The sequence below is a fragment of the Convolutriloba macropyga genome, chromosome 1 (genome assembly GCF_964194025.1).
Source record: "Convolutriloba macropyga chromosome 1, txConMacr16.3, whole genome shotgun sequence".
Lineage (NCBI taxonomy): Eukaryota > Metazoa > Xenacoelomorpha > Acoela > Convolutidae > Convolutriloba > Convolutriloba macropyga.
Genome location: NC_134468.1, coordinates 59,477,430 through 59,491,462, shown reverse-complemented (window position 1 = coordinate 59,491,462; position 14,033 = coordinate 59,477,430). Strand labels below are relative to the sequence as shown.

The 14,033-nt window shown below is 37.6% G+C and overlaps 1 protein-coding gene across 2 annotated transcripts in view; it reads left to right on the top strand.

Moving 5' to 3' along the window:
- The first annotated feature begins 1,071 nt into the window (after positions 1–1,071).
- The window catches only part of LOC142350239 (neuronal acetylcholine receptor subunit beta-3-like), a 32,226-nt gene continuing 19,264 nt past the window's right edge, over positions 1,072–14,033 (top strand). Inside the window, exons 1-2 of one of the 2 annotated variants that reach the window (XM_075402022.1) lie at positions 1,072–1,164; positions 1,989–3,021. In XM_075402022.1, coding sequence (XP_075258137.1) covers positions 2,673–3,021 — 349 coding nt within the window. In that variant the 5' untranslated portion in view covers positions 1,072–1,164; positions 1,989–2,672. Of the gene's footprint in view, positions 1,165–1,332; positions 1,385–1,807; positions 3,022–14,033 lie in introns of those variants that run through there. The other variant, XM_075402013.1, reaches the window with a different exon arrangement.

Sequence of the window (14,033 nt, the reverse complement as noted above, 5' to 3'; positions counted from 1 at the left end):
AATCACAAATCTCTACGATGAATATATTGATCGGTCAAAATTGACGGAACAAAAAACCCATTTGACTATATAGTTCCCCCGCACAAGTTGGTTCAAAACAATAAATCTAAGTTTTGGAGCACGTGGTGCACTTTACCTATTTCCAAATTTTCATGTCAGTTTCTAAATTGTCCTTTTACTCTCCGGTTTAAATTTTATTTTTCTACCAGCAAGAGTTGTAAGTTTTTTCAAAGTTCACTCTAAATGTTTCACGTACGGGATAACCCCCCAATTTTTCTCGTGTGAGCATTGATTTACACGATTTTTTGTGTATTAGTCGCAAGTCGTGTGTTTTAACACGAGAAAAAATAACTCGTGTGTTAATTTTTCACGCAAATTTTTGTGTAATTTGAAAACATGGGTCGAAAGCCAGAAAAATTTATTTCAATAGTTTTGAACCCCAAGTTTCTTATTGCCGACCAATATGGTTACAAGAATTGTTTTGTGCAAAATTTATAGTTCGTGCAAAATCCCTCAAACTTCACCAAACAATCCGGAAAAGTAGGCCTACACACTTAAAAAAGTTCAGGTAAATTTACCTGAACCAAGTTCAGGTAACTAGAAGTTCAGGTGAAGTTCAGGTGTAAAAGCACCTGAAATACACCTGAACTGAATTTCAGGTAAATTTTCACCTGAACAAGTTCAGGTGTGGTTACCTACTTTATAAAGTTGCCCCTCTATCATACTTCAATGTCTATGGTTTGTGACAACTGCCTAATTGCAATTCAAGTTAGACAGAATTGTTTCCTTTTCTAAAACATTATATCTCCAGGTCAGAGAAAGAATAAAATAGACTGCCACTAAAAAATTACTCCATAGTTTAGATCGTGTTTTATTTCTTTTTATGAGTTATTAGGTTTTTCAGGAGTCAGAATTGCTTGAACTAGTTTCTTTATCGTTTCTACTGTTGATTTGTTCACTACGTTTGGCTAACAATTTCACAAGACGTAAAAATTGTTTGTTATAGCACTACAATGGTTAAGATCCAATGTTACTACATTTCCTTAGTATTCCTTACATGATATGAAGTAATGTGTATGTATAATGTAATGCTGCGTTTACTGTTTAACCTAGCATTTTTCATGCATGCACTTCAATACTATGCTGAGATTAACCATTAAAACAGTTAGTTTGTATAAGATTTGCCTGAAATCACTGCAGAAACTATACAATTGCTAGTTCTAACTGCAAAAACATTTGATTTAGAGGATTTTGTTTGTTTTAGAAAAATAAAAACCTTAAATAGCCCATCTAATCGCGGCCTATGTGGTGCTTGAGAAATATTAAATAATCGTATCCTATAACTGTTCCTAGGCAATCTGAAAACAAATGAATTATTTATGTGGTTAATAATGTTGCAGAGTAGCACTTGGAGCTAGTAATCAGAGCCATACGTGGGCTGAGATCCGAATGGGGGATCTTTTCTGTTGTTGCCCCCCCCCGTCCTATATGACCAGTCTGTTTGCACCCTCCAAATATCTACTTTTTGGTACTTATTTTAGTCATAATAAATTGCCGGCAAAAATAGTGCCATAAAGGCAATCCAAAAACAGAAAAGATCCCCAATGAGAATCAAAGCCGAATCCTTGAAAGGTGAGAACTGAGATAATTACCATGAAAGTACAGAGATTATGATCGACCAATCATAGCTCGGGATATATTTGGCTCTAAATATCATGTTATGACATTCTGCTCTCCGCCCGTTCGGCTCTGCCGGCTTCCTCCATGTTACTTGTTTACAAATTTGTTGCTTTTTAAAATCAATAAGTAGTTTCACTATATTGTTTCTGATTGCTTACACGGCAGCATTTTGCCATTTTGTTACGTACTCAATTATTTTTTACAACGTATGCGTTAACTCGAACCTCAAAAAATGCTTCAATCCAGCATATATTGCGTTTTTATTTCATAAATTTACAGGAATTTGCGGTGATTTTGGTTGAGTCAAGCTTAAATTTGCAGTTGCAAATGCATTGACACAATTGCACAGCCACATTCATTGCCTTAAAGTTTCAGCATGCTGCTAGAATTTGCTCGATGTTATTGCTACCTTGCCTCGGGCTAGACAGATAAATTAAGTTCAACTTTTCCCCGGTGCAACAAATTATGGCTTTGAAATCGCTTTTAAAACCTATTTGCGTAAAATATTTCGCCATACGATTGACGAAGAATTCTAGACAATCCAGAGCAAATTTTGAGCCCGCGTATTGCCAGTTTACTATTTTTATAGGGTTTCGAATTTAGACTATAGCAAAGTTAGTAGCTCGCTTCGAGTCCATGCAAATTTAGCAAAATTCCAAACCAAAATTAGTATCAAATAAAGTAAAGCGACCAGTTGGAAAACTGTAGCCGTTATGCTACGGTTCATAAAAGCCGTTGGACCTGAAATTTTATAGAGAAATTACGGAAATTTGAATTGGAAGTTTTGTTACTGCTCTACCGGTGTTTTTGCTTCCCGTATTAACTTACATTGCCCAATATATGATAGTAAGATAGGATTATTTTTATTAGCTGTAGAGGGATGAATAATAATTGCGAAAATTGAACAATTTAAACTAGCGTCGTTATAGTACATATTTTAAAGTTTTGAAAAAAATTACCGAAGTTATAGTTAAATATTTGTTACAAGAAGAATGATTCTAGTTTTTCAATCGAAATGTTGCCTTTCAATTTGTTTACTCTGTTTATTAAATAGCGTTGTTCGCGCCGGAAATGGAGTTGAAGATGAGAAGAATTTGATGCAATTTTTGCACAGCAATTTGCCCACTTTTCAACCCCCACGTGACTTGGAATCGAATCAGGTCAATTTACTGTTTTACCTGAAGAAAATCCTGCACGTGGATGACAAACAGCAACTGTGGACTGCAATAGTTGACCTGTATGTATTCTACAAATCCAACAGCAGTGCATGGTCACCCGAAGAGTATGGGGGCGTGGAACATGTTACGACGCCTGCCAACACCTTCTGGACTCCTGAATTATGTACGTTCTTTTCCTTGTAAATACACAGGATGACATGACATTTGGCAAAAATTTTTGTACTTTTTGAAAGATTATTATGTCATCTTTCATCACCATTTATATATATAGCTGTAAAAGTTATTAGTTCATTCCTTGTTATTTGTGTACGGATGTTATTTCACTATCGTATATATTATTCCGGACAAGATGCCATTTTGAGGTTTTTAAAAGCTTTCCCACGAACGCAAGTTTGAGAGCCTTTTGGTCTCACCTTTAACACAAACCCAAATAACTTTAAAAATACCAGTCACAATTGTCCACGATGCCTGTTTTTGTGCAAACATGGACATCTTTTACACAATTTTGTCCACACCCAACGCCACACACGTCATTGTGTTGCGTGTTTAAGGTATCTAATAACTACGGTAGTGTCAATTAGACCAAAATGGAAGAAAGCCCAATTGATAAATAATTTCAGAAATCGCAATTTTATGTGCGGATTCGGTAGAGACTAATTAGGTAGACACTAATTGCAACTACCTATATCACTGTTCACCAGAATCATTCAGTCTTTGAACTGGGTCTCAAGTTATTATTAATAAAATTTAAGACAATGATTCCATTACCCACCTGTACGAGCGAAGAAAACAATGCTTTTTCCGTCATTGATGTCCACGGTTCACATATAGCTTTTTCAAAATCCGAAAAATATGCAAGATAAGCGGTGAAAAGTTGTTTTTTTTTCACCGCAAATTTCGTACATAATTTTCGGACATTATGTAATTTCACCGCTATAGTAAGCCGTGAACTTACAAAAAGTCACCGCATTTCACATTCTTTACAAGGGTTCGAACCTCTCACCTCCTGTATGTCACGCACTTTTTCCTCCACTGCGCTATCTTTTTGTTTTGAATATAAATCAATTTCACTCTACTTTCTGTAAAAAATGCGAGGTGAATTTTTGTAAGATTTGAGATTTTTAGCGGTGAAATTACATATTTTAGCGGTGAAATGTCGTGACTTTTTGTAAATTCACCGCTTACTCTAGTGGTGAAATTACATAAGTTCACCGCTCAAAAAAATGTATTTTAGGGGGGGGGGCTTAAATCTAACAATTCCTCCTTTACTGCCCATCAATTTCGCCGCATTCACTGCTCATCTCACACAATTATAACACTTTTTTATGCGGTGAATTTATGTAAATTCACCACTAAAATCATCGGTGAAATTAAGTAATTTCAACGCTACCAGGCGATAAAGTTTTTTTTTGCACAGCATTCACCGCTTGATTATTTCACCGCTGATTTTAGTGGTGAATTTACATAAATTCAGCGCTCTGAAAAAAGTGTCCAAATAATGTGAGATAAGTTGTGATCAGCAACGAATATAACGAAAGCCGGCGAAATCAGGCGGTGAATGCGGTGAAAAAAACTTTATCGCCTGGTAGCGTTGAAATTACTTAATTTCACCGCTGATTTTATTGGCGAATGTCGCCAATGTTATTGCAACTTTCAAGATGATTCAAAAACCGCCAAAATTGCAACAAAAACTTGACTCTTTTGTCCAACAACGTGAAACTTAGACGTGCTCTTTTAACAAATGATTAGACTAGAGATATGTTTTAAAACATAATTTTGGCGACCATCCGCCTTGATAAAAAGGACATAATTCTGAATTCAATTTAATTTTTTTTTGAAACAAAGAGGGGGCATGAGCACACCCCAAGACTAATTTCCAAGACTACGACAGAGGAAGAGTTTCTTATTGCAGACGAGCCAACCAAAGACGAAGAGTTTTTTCCAAGGGTTTTCACACGTCACCCGACCCAGTAGGCCTGACATTTTTTTGGTTACAGACGTCACCAAGAGATGATCACCCGAGGTTCCAGACGTCACCTTAGAAGTCCTTTCCCCGGTTAGACGTATCCAAAAAAAAACGTGATTTTTTTTGCGACATAGAATCTCAAATACACAAAAATTGTCCCCCAACGAGCTTTTGGTAGATGGTTTACGAAAGAAATAGCCGTGAGCAACTACAAGTCAGCAATTAACGAAAAAAAAACACAGTTTGCCCGAAAAAACGATATAGCGTTTTTTGCATCGGAAAAACTCAAAAACAATTTTCTCAATTTGTCGCAAAAAATCTACATGAAAGTAAAATTTTTATTTTAATAGAACACTTCAGTTGGACTTAAAATCAATTTTGTTTTGATTGAACAACTTATGTAAAATTTAGCTCAAAAAATGAGAAAGTCGCAAAAGTGCTTTTTTGAGCGTCAAAAATCAAAAAACGTTTTTCTGACGTTTTAATGAAAACTTTTTATTAAATCCAAAAACCCATTGATTAGCCCCCTGGGTTCGTTGGAAAAGAAGCTTCAAAATCAATTTATCGATTTTGCAATTTTGTAAAGAAGCAACTCAATTTTGACAAATTTTGCTTCCTTGACTACAAAAAATCAAAAAACGTTTTTCTAACGTTTTAGGGAAAACCTTTTAATAAATCCAAAAAACCCATTGATTAGCCGCCCTGGGTTTGTTGGAAAACAACCTTCAAAATCAGTTTATCGATTTCACAATTTTGTAAAGAAGCAACTCAATTTTGACAAAAATTGCTTCTTTGAATCGAAAAATTCAAAAATCGTTTTCCTAACGTTTTGAATAAAACATTTAATAGTTCCACTGAAACCCATTGATTAGCCCCCCTGGTTTTGTTGGAAAACAAGCTTAAAATTCAGTTGATTGAATATGCAAACTTATAAAGAGGCAACTTGAAATTTGCAAATTTGCTTCTTTTACTTAAAAAACTCAAAAAACATTTTTCTAATGTTTATCGGAAATTTTCAGTAGATAACAAGAAAGCGTTCGAAATAGCTCCTTCTGTTTGTTTGAAAACAATATGAAAATTTATTTCATCTCCTTGCAAAATTGCAAAGAAGCAACAGAAAAGTGGCAAAATTGTTTCTCTGTTATATAAAAATCAAAAAACGTTTTTTCTAACGTTTTTTTTCTTATTAAAGAAAAAATCAATCAATTTTCAAAAAAAGAACTATTTTATATACCTCCGCAGTTCATTACAAAACAAGCTGAAAAACTATATAGCCATTCTGCAAAACCGTAAAGAACAGACAGAAAATTACTGAAAAGCTTCTGACAAAAAAAACCTACAGAGAGGTTTGTGTTTTCTTTGATCTTAATTGCATACTACTAGCCGCGAGCCTAGTTAATGGGGTAGTATGCTTTTCCTAAGAAAACCCGACATTTACACTTGTTTTGTTTTCATTTTGCATACTACTAGCCGCGCATCTAGTTAATTGATTAGTATACACTGAAAAGACCTTCTCAAGAGAAATAAAAAGAGAGGATAAAATCTAGTTTCATTTTTTCTCAAAAAGATGTAAATCAAAAGCTCTCGAATAATTCCCCACTCAAATTTATTCACACATATAGTCCCCTTAAGTTGGAAAACTCAAACGTCTCTTCTTTTCTGTCCGCGGTCTCAGAAGTTGCCGAAAGAAGTCCCCTTTTCCCCCTTTGGTCTCAGTAGTCACCAACTGAAGAGGAGTGTGTTTCCGTTGGTCGCAGTAGTCACCAAAGTAAAGATGAGCAATTCATAGGTGGCAAATAATATCCAGAAACAAATACAAGCAGTTTAATGGTAGCAGTTGTCCTTAACATCATAAAAATCGCAAAACAGAATTTCTTGGAAAAGAGCTTCAAAGTAGACCCAGCTTTTAAGCAACCAGTTTCCTCTGCTTGTCTGTAGCTCACGTTGCCTGGTCGCACCGCATTTTAAATCATAAAAAAAATTAAATTATTTTGAAGAAGTATTAATATAGATTTAGTTTGTTTGGTTTTAGATTTTATTTGTTCCTAAAACTCCACACACAAAAAAAAAAAAGAAAACACTTCAGTAAAATTTTTTCTGGTACCTTGATTGTCATTAAAGGAGAACTAAAATTTAAAGGAGAATCGTTGCGAAGTCATATATGTTAAAACAAATTGAAAGCAATTATTTGGTCCTGTTCAACAAATCAACGGTACACACGCGCGAACGCTTAGTTTTTCCTTTTTTAAGCAAAATTTTAGCTAGATTTAGCACCAAAAAAACACCTTTAGGATTCCTGTCTTTGTGAAAAGTTGCGTCGCTACTTTTGAACGAAAAGAGCTAGGCTGATTAGCCTACATAAACTTAAGAGGTTTTTAATTTACCAAAAAAGTCGTCGCTCCGTAAATTTCGAGCCGTTCTTTACCTTTACTTCAAATACGACAGAACCATTACGAGTTGACTACAGCCGGTTCGTCAAGATGAAAAAAGAAAACAGCCAGAAGCTGCAAAAATTCCGCACTCTTTCTTTGTTGATCAACAAAATCAAGGAGAGCGTTGAAGAGCTAAAGACAAACTTGACAGCATCATGATGGAAAAAGTATGCTCTAGTAGCATAAACTCAGTAATGAAACGTCAATCGAACTTGAACTCTCGTCTAGAAAAATTGGAACTAGAAGTCAACAGTCTAGACGATGATGGTCAATTGAGTCAATCATCAACTCGAGTGCGCGATGACATCAGCTGCGTCTCACAGTCCTCAAAAAGACAGCTCGAGTCGCATCGATTGACATCGGTTTCCCAAAACTCAGAGCAAAACAACATGACATTAAAGAACGCTGCCAGCGTTGTCTCCCCTCCAGTGCCCCCAAGACCGGCGAAACCATCGTTTTTCCTTCCGCAAGGAGAAAATAAACCCAACCTTCTCTCCAAATTCCTTCAGAGCAACAGACAATTTGCGCAGGATACTAGAGAATTGACTGAAGAATCAGTAATAAATTTTACGACGATTGAACACATCAAATCAATCAATGTCGTTGTTAGCAGCCCCAACACCAGCATCAACCCTATTATCCAGAGCAAACATTCAGGACAGATTTGTCTTGAGTAATCCTCAATCCCCAGAACACAACGTTGTTCTCAGAGATCAAGAGAACACTTTCAACCAGTTTGCTTCAATTCAACAACCCTCCATTCCAATGAATCAAACTGCAGTCTTATTTCCTGTTGAATCTATTGATAACCAGCCGGAATTAATTCACTCATCAATTGGAGAATTGAACCAGTTCTCTAGTTCAAAGCTGATCACATTGCCCGAAATGCCAATGAATCAACCAACAAATGCCACAGTTAGACCAAAAAAAGGTCTTCTCTTAAATAACAAAAGAGAAGATCAAAGCATACAACGTCTTGCATTAGATTTACAAAACTCACTTCGACATAACTGCTCAGTTAACAAAACCAATACATACCAAAAATCAAGTTCATGCAATTTGAATGAGCAAATGTTTCAGCGTCAATTTCATACAAAAAAAGGGAACAAATAGAGTGACAAATGAGACCACGCCAAATCCATATTGTTACGAAGATAGTCGTCACAATCCCCTACATTTTGACAACATTCAAAGTGCAACTGCTCAAACTGCTTCAAACACTCAATTTCCAGCTGGTCCAATAAGTGAAAACCAGAACAGCGGAAAATTGGCATCAGCAATTTCGTTACCAACAGTAGCGCAAACAAACGTTTCCCAACAATTTCAGAACCCACTTTACCCAACTGGAGTTCATTTTAGCAATGGAAATCGAAAGGAAGAACCAAACGATGGAATTATTTTCCCCACCAATACAACACTCAACAACCAAGGTACCAACCTTGTTTGCTGTACATCATCTCAGTCACCTAATTGTCCGCTTACTCAGGAAAATCCCTTTACAAACTACCAAACAACCATTCTTCCCCCCATTACTCAACATTTTAGCCAACCAAACATTTCGGGAAGTTCAAAACAAATTCCAAATTGGTCTTTTTCTGGAAAGCAACTGTTTCAGTCACGAACTGAAATACAAACAAAAACAATCCCGTTTGAAAATAATTTTAATTTACAAACCATAAACAAAAATTCCATTAAACTTCCACCAATAACAATATCAAATTTCAATGGTAACCCACTGAAATACCATGAGTGGATAAACAATTTTTTCAACCTAGTTTACAATAATACTAGCCTTACGGATACACACCGTATAACATACTTACAGAACTCGGTTGTAGGAAAAGCCAAAGAAAAATTCAAGCCTACTCGTGTGACCCAGCTTACTACGCGATTGCTTTGAAAGAAATCATGGATCACTTTGGAGATGCCAGCATTGTTGTGAATGCTTTCATCAACCAACTGGAAGCCTGGCGTCAGAACAATGACTACAACAAACAGAGTTTCGTATCTTTTGCTTCTTTTCTCAAACGATTAGTGCATCCATTAGCCATCCTTTCAACAACAAAATCAAAACAAAAGTACTGACACTGTCAGCAGTACAAAAAGCCAGCAGACAAGATACGGTCAATCGTTTTCTGGTAAAAGACAATCACAACAACAAAATATTCAAGGCGCCCGTTTGAATGCTTCAAATCCGACCCAAAACTTCAGTATCAACCGAAATACAATTCCTCCTCCTGAATGGTATGAACAACTACAAATAATACCAGTTTCGTTTGTAAACGGAAGTAGAGTGTTTGATACCTACGCCTTGATTGACCCCGGAAGCCAGTTCACCTTCCTGCTGGATAAAGTTACTAGCTTTCTTGAGCTTCCCAGCACAAGCATCAACAACTCTGCAGTACCTAAACACTGAACATGAAATGCCACTGTCCAAAATTAGTGAAACAGTGACAGTAACGCCTTATGACAAAATCAATCAAGACTTCAGCATTGCAAGAGCCTATAGCATGCCATGTCTCAATGTATCACCCGCTAACGTTCTTGAACTCAATCAATTATGCGACACCTTCAAGGAACTTAGTCACATTTATTTCCCTGATATAGCTAACTGTGCATACATATCCAGTCGACGTAATCCAAGGTAGCAAAAATTTTCCATTCGGCGTAAAAACAAAGTTTTGTTGGACTCTCGCTGGAGAGTACAAGCTATCTCATAAAACAATGAACGCAAACAAGCCCCCTCGCCAACCATTCATTAACCATGTCTGCCGGAAAGACATTGAAGAAGAACCATTGGACGAATTGGTTCAAAGATTCTGGAAAATTGAAGCTGAAGGTACATTACCCGAACAGAATGAAGACACTTCACTAGACCAATTAGCAGTGCAAACAATGGAAAACTCAATCTGTCACAACGGTGAAAGATATCAGATTGGCCTTCCTTGGAAACCTGTAAAGAAACTCCAGAATAACTATTTCTCAGCAGTCAGTCAACTAAAAAATCTACCAAAACGACTACAAAACGATCCCGGTCTCAATCAGAAGTACAACCAGACACTCCAGACAGACTTGGATAAAAATTTTGTCAAGGCAGTCGAAATGCAAGCACCACCTCCAGAGTCAATGTGGTACTTACCTCATCATCCAGTCACTAATCCAAACAAACCCGGAAAAGTGAGAAGAGTCGCTAACGCAGCATCAAAATTCCGCGGTGAATCACTGAACTCAAATCTTCTAACTGGTCCTGATTTGCTAAATAACTTAGTTGGAGTGCTGTTGAGATTCAGAGAACACCCGGTTGCTGTTTTGTCAGACATCGAAGGAATGTTTATGCAGATTGCCGTGAGACAAGAAGACCAGTCTGCTCTTCGTTTCCTTTGGATGATAGACAACTCCATTCGACAATTCCAATTCACTAGATTAATCTTTGGCGCAACATGTTTGCCATTTTGCGCAATTTATGTGCTCAATAAATGTGCAGAAGACAACAAAAGTGAATTTCCAGCCGCCTTGAACGCTATTAAACACCACTTTTATATGGATGACTACATGCAGTCCCTGCCAACAATTTCAGAAGCTAAAAAAGTCATATCACAGACAACAAGATGCCTGAAAAATGGTAGCTTCAGGTTGACAAAAATTGTTTCGAACGAACCAGATGTACTCGCTGAAATCTCTTCCAACGACAAAGACGCAACAAAAGAGATCATAAGAGTCCTTGGTCAAAAATGGAACATAACAACTGACGATTTTGTCATGTTTCCCCTACAACAATTTCCTAAAGATGCAACAGTGTACACACAAAGGAAAATATTCAGTTTGGTATCTTCAATCTTCGATCGCTTCGGTCTGTTGTCTCCCCTGACAATTAGAATCAAAATGGTTTTGCAGCAGATTTGGAAACTTGGAAGAAAATGGGATGATTTGATACCACATGAACTACACCATGACCTCCAGAAGGTTCTAAACAGCTACTTTGCCATGCCCGAAATCCGAATACCAAGAACTGTTTACAATTTCAGTAAAATCACAAGCAGCCAACTTCATATATTTGTGGATGCCTCAATGGCAGCTATGGCAGCCGTTGCTTACCTCCGTACAACCAATAGTCAAACCACTCGGCCACAAACATGTTTTCTCGTGGGAAAATGCAAAGTTGCTCCCATTAAACAAATAAGTGTGCCAAAAATGGAACTAGAAGCCGCTGTTAGAGGAGTGCGCCTTCTACAACTGATCCAAAGAGAAAGGACACTGACATTCGACCAAATTTTTCTCTGGTCCGACAGTCAATTAGTTTTGGACTGGGTAGCCTCAAATAAGAAGCAAAATGTTTTTGTTTCAAACAGATTGCAAGAAATTCATAAAAGTTCTTCACCCCAGCAATAGCATCACATCTCAACTTATCTCAATCCCGCCGATCACGGAACTCGCGGTCTTGAGACAAGCGAAATTTTGCAGAAGTGGTTAGATCCACCCCAATTTTTTTTGCCAAAGCGGGTCGACCTAGAATGAGATAAACAAACCACGCGCAACATGTGCGGCAGTCACGAGAAGTCCCAAGACAATTAAACCTATAGTCGATCCGAGTAAATTCTCAACATGGAACAAACTTCTTCTGACAGTTGCAACAGTTTTCACCTAATTAATCGTGCAAAGAAAATGCGAACGAACAATCACCAATACACAACTGAAGACATTCAATTATCAATAAATTATCTCCTGAAATTATCTCAGGACAGTTTTTTCCATTCGACCGTTAATTCCTTACAACGTGGAATCAAACTAGATTCTAAGTGCAAAATACGATGCTTAAATCCGCTGTTGGATGAAGACGGATTACTCAGATCTTGTGGTGGATTGCAGTATGCACCAACACAACTGGATTTGGAAAAACGTCCAATAATTTTGCACGCCAAGGACAAAATTGTTCGTTTGTACTTGGAACATGCCCATCAAATATGTATTCACCAGTCCACAGAACCAACAAAAGCATTCATTCAACAACGTTACCATGTGATTGGCCTTCGGAAGGCGTTAGCAAGCGTACGGTTTCATTGTTTGTTATGTCGACGATTTGACACGAAAAACATTCAACCAATTATGGCACCATTACCTAGTTTTCGTTTTCCAACAGCAAAAACACAGTTCCCCTTTGCTAATTCTGGTGTAGATTACTTTGGACACTTCTACATCGAAGATTCCAAAGGCATTTTAGAAAAACATTATGGTCTAATATTTACATGCATGGTGACGCGAGCAGTTCACTTAGAAACGTGTCCAGACCTCAATAAAAATACGTTTCTCAATGCCTTCAGAAGATTTTGCAGTCGTCGATGCCAGCCCCAACTTCTCTACAGCGACAACGGGAAAACTTTCGTTGGCGCTTCTGAAGAACTGAAGAAAACTGTTGAAGCCTTGGACAATGACAGGATCTACAAAGCTTTAGCAGTAGCCAATACAACGTGGAAATTCAATCCCCCATACGGCCCTCATTTTGGCGGTGTCTGGGAGCGTTTGATCCAGAGCGCCAAAAGAACGCTCCTCCTCATTCTAGGATCCAGAAGACTCTCTTTTGACACTTTCCTAACAATTATGGTGGAAACAGAATCAATCCTCAACTCCAGACCACTGACTAACGTTGCTGAGCAGCCTGACAACGAGGAACCTTTGATTCCAAACCACTTTCTTATCCAGCGTCCCTTCAATAGCTTGCCACCAGGACAATTCGGAGACCAGCAACCTGCAAGCTTGAAGACATGGAAGAACAAGCAGAAGCTGAGGAACCATATATGGCGACGCTTGGTGAAAGAGTATCTGCCAACGCTTAGCCGACTGTCGAAATGGTCAAACAGCAACGATCGACCTCTCAAAGTGGACGACATTGTTTGGGTGTTGAAAGACCAAACACCAAGAGGCATTTGGCCACTGGGAAGAGTCATGGAGACAACGCCAGGACGAGATGGAGAAACACGAGTCGTAAAGGTAAAAACGGCTTACGGCACGTTCGTTCGCCCCGTTTCCGGTTTTTTCTCCGTAGTTTTGTTTTCGATTTTTCTCGCTCCGGTTTTAGGCAACGTGAGTTACCCCTTTCCCACAAATTGATGTACTGACCATATTGACAACATTTCAGCCTACAGTTTCAGAGCCAATTTCAAAGAAGATGACAAAAGACTTCAATCAATTGATGCCTCCGAAAACCCTTGATGCCCCCTTTGTGCCCTTGCAGCATGTTGCCAATGTTATTGCAACTTTCAAGATGATTCAAAAACCGCCAAAATTGCAACAAAAACTTGACTCTTTTGTCCAACAACGTGAAACTTAGACGTGCTCTTTTAACAAATGATTAGACTAGAGATATGTTTTAAAACAGCGAATTTACATAAATTCAGCGCTCTGAAAAAGTGTCCAAATTATGAGTGAGATCAGCAGTAATAAGTCAAATTCACTCTTCTTTCTGCAAAACATGAGCGTTGAGTTTTTGTAAGATTTGCGATTTTTAGCGGTGATACAAAATAACGATCAGCAACAAATATAACGATCAGCAACAAATATAACAAAGATCCGCCACAAAAATAACGAAATGTAATTTCACCATCAGATGATTTTTGTTGAACAACAGTACCCACAAACGACATCACAACAATTTTTGAACCCTTCATTTTTGTAATCGTGCCCGTCTGAGTTGAATTGACGTCCTTACTGATGAGTAAAACTATCCATGTGCGTAAAACTATGTATATATGAATTCTTGGTATTGCTTTTATTTGCGTTTTC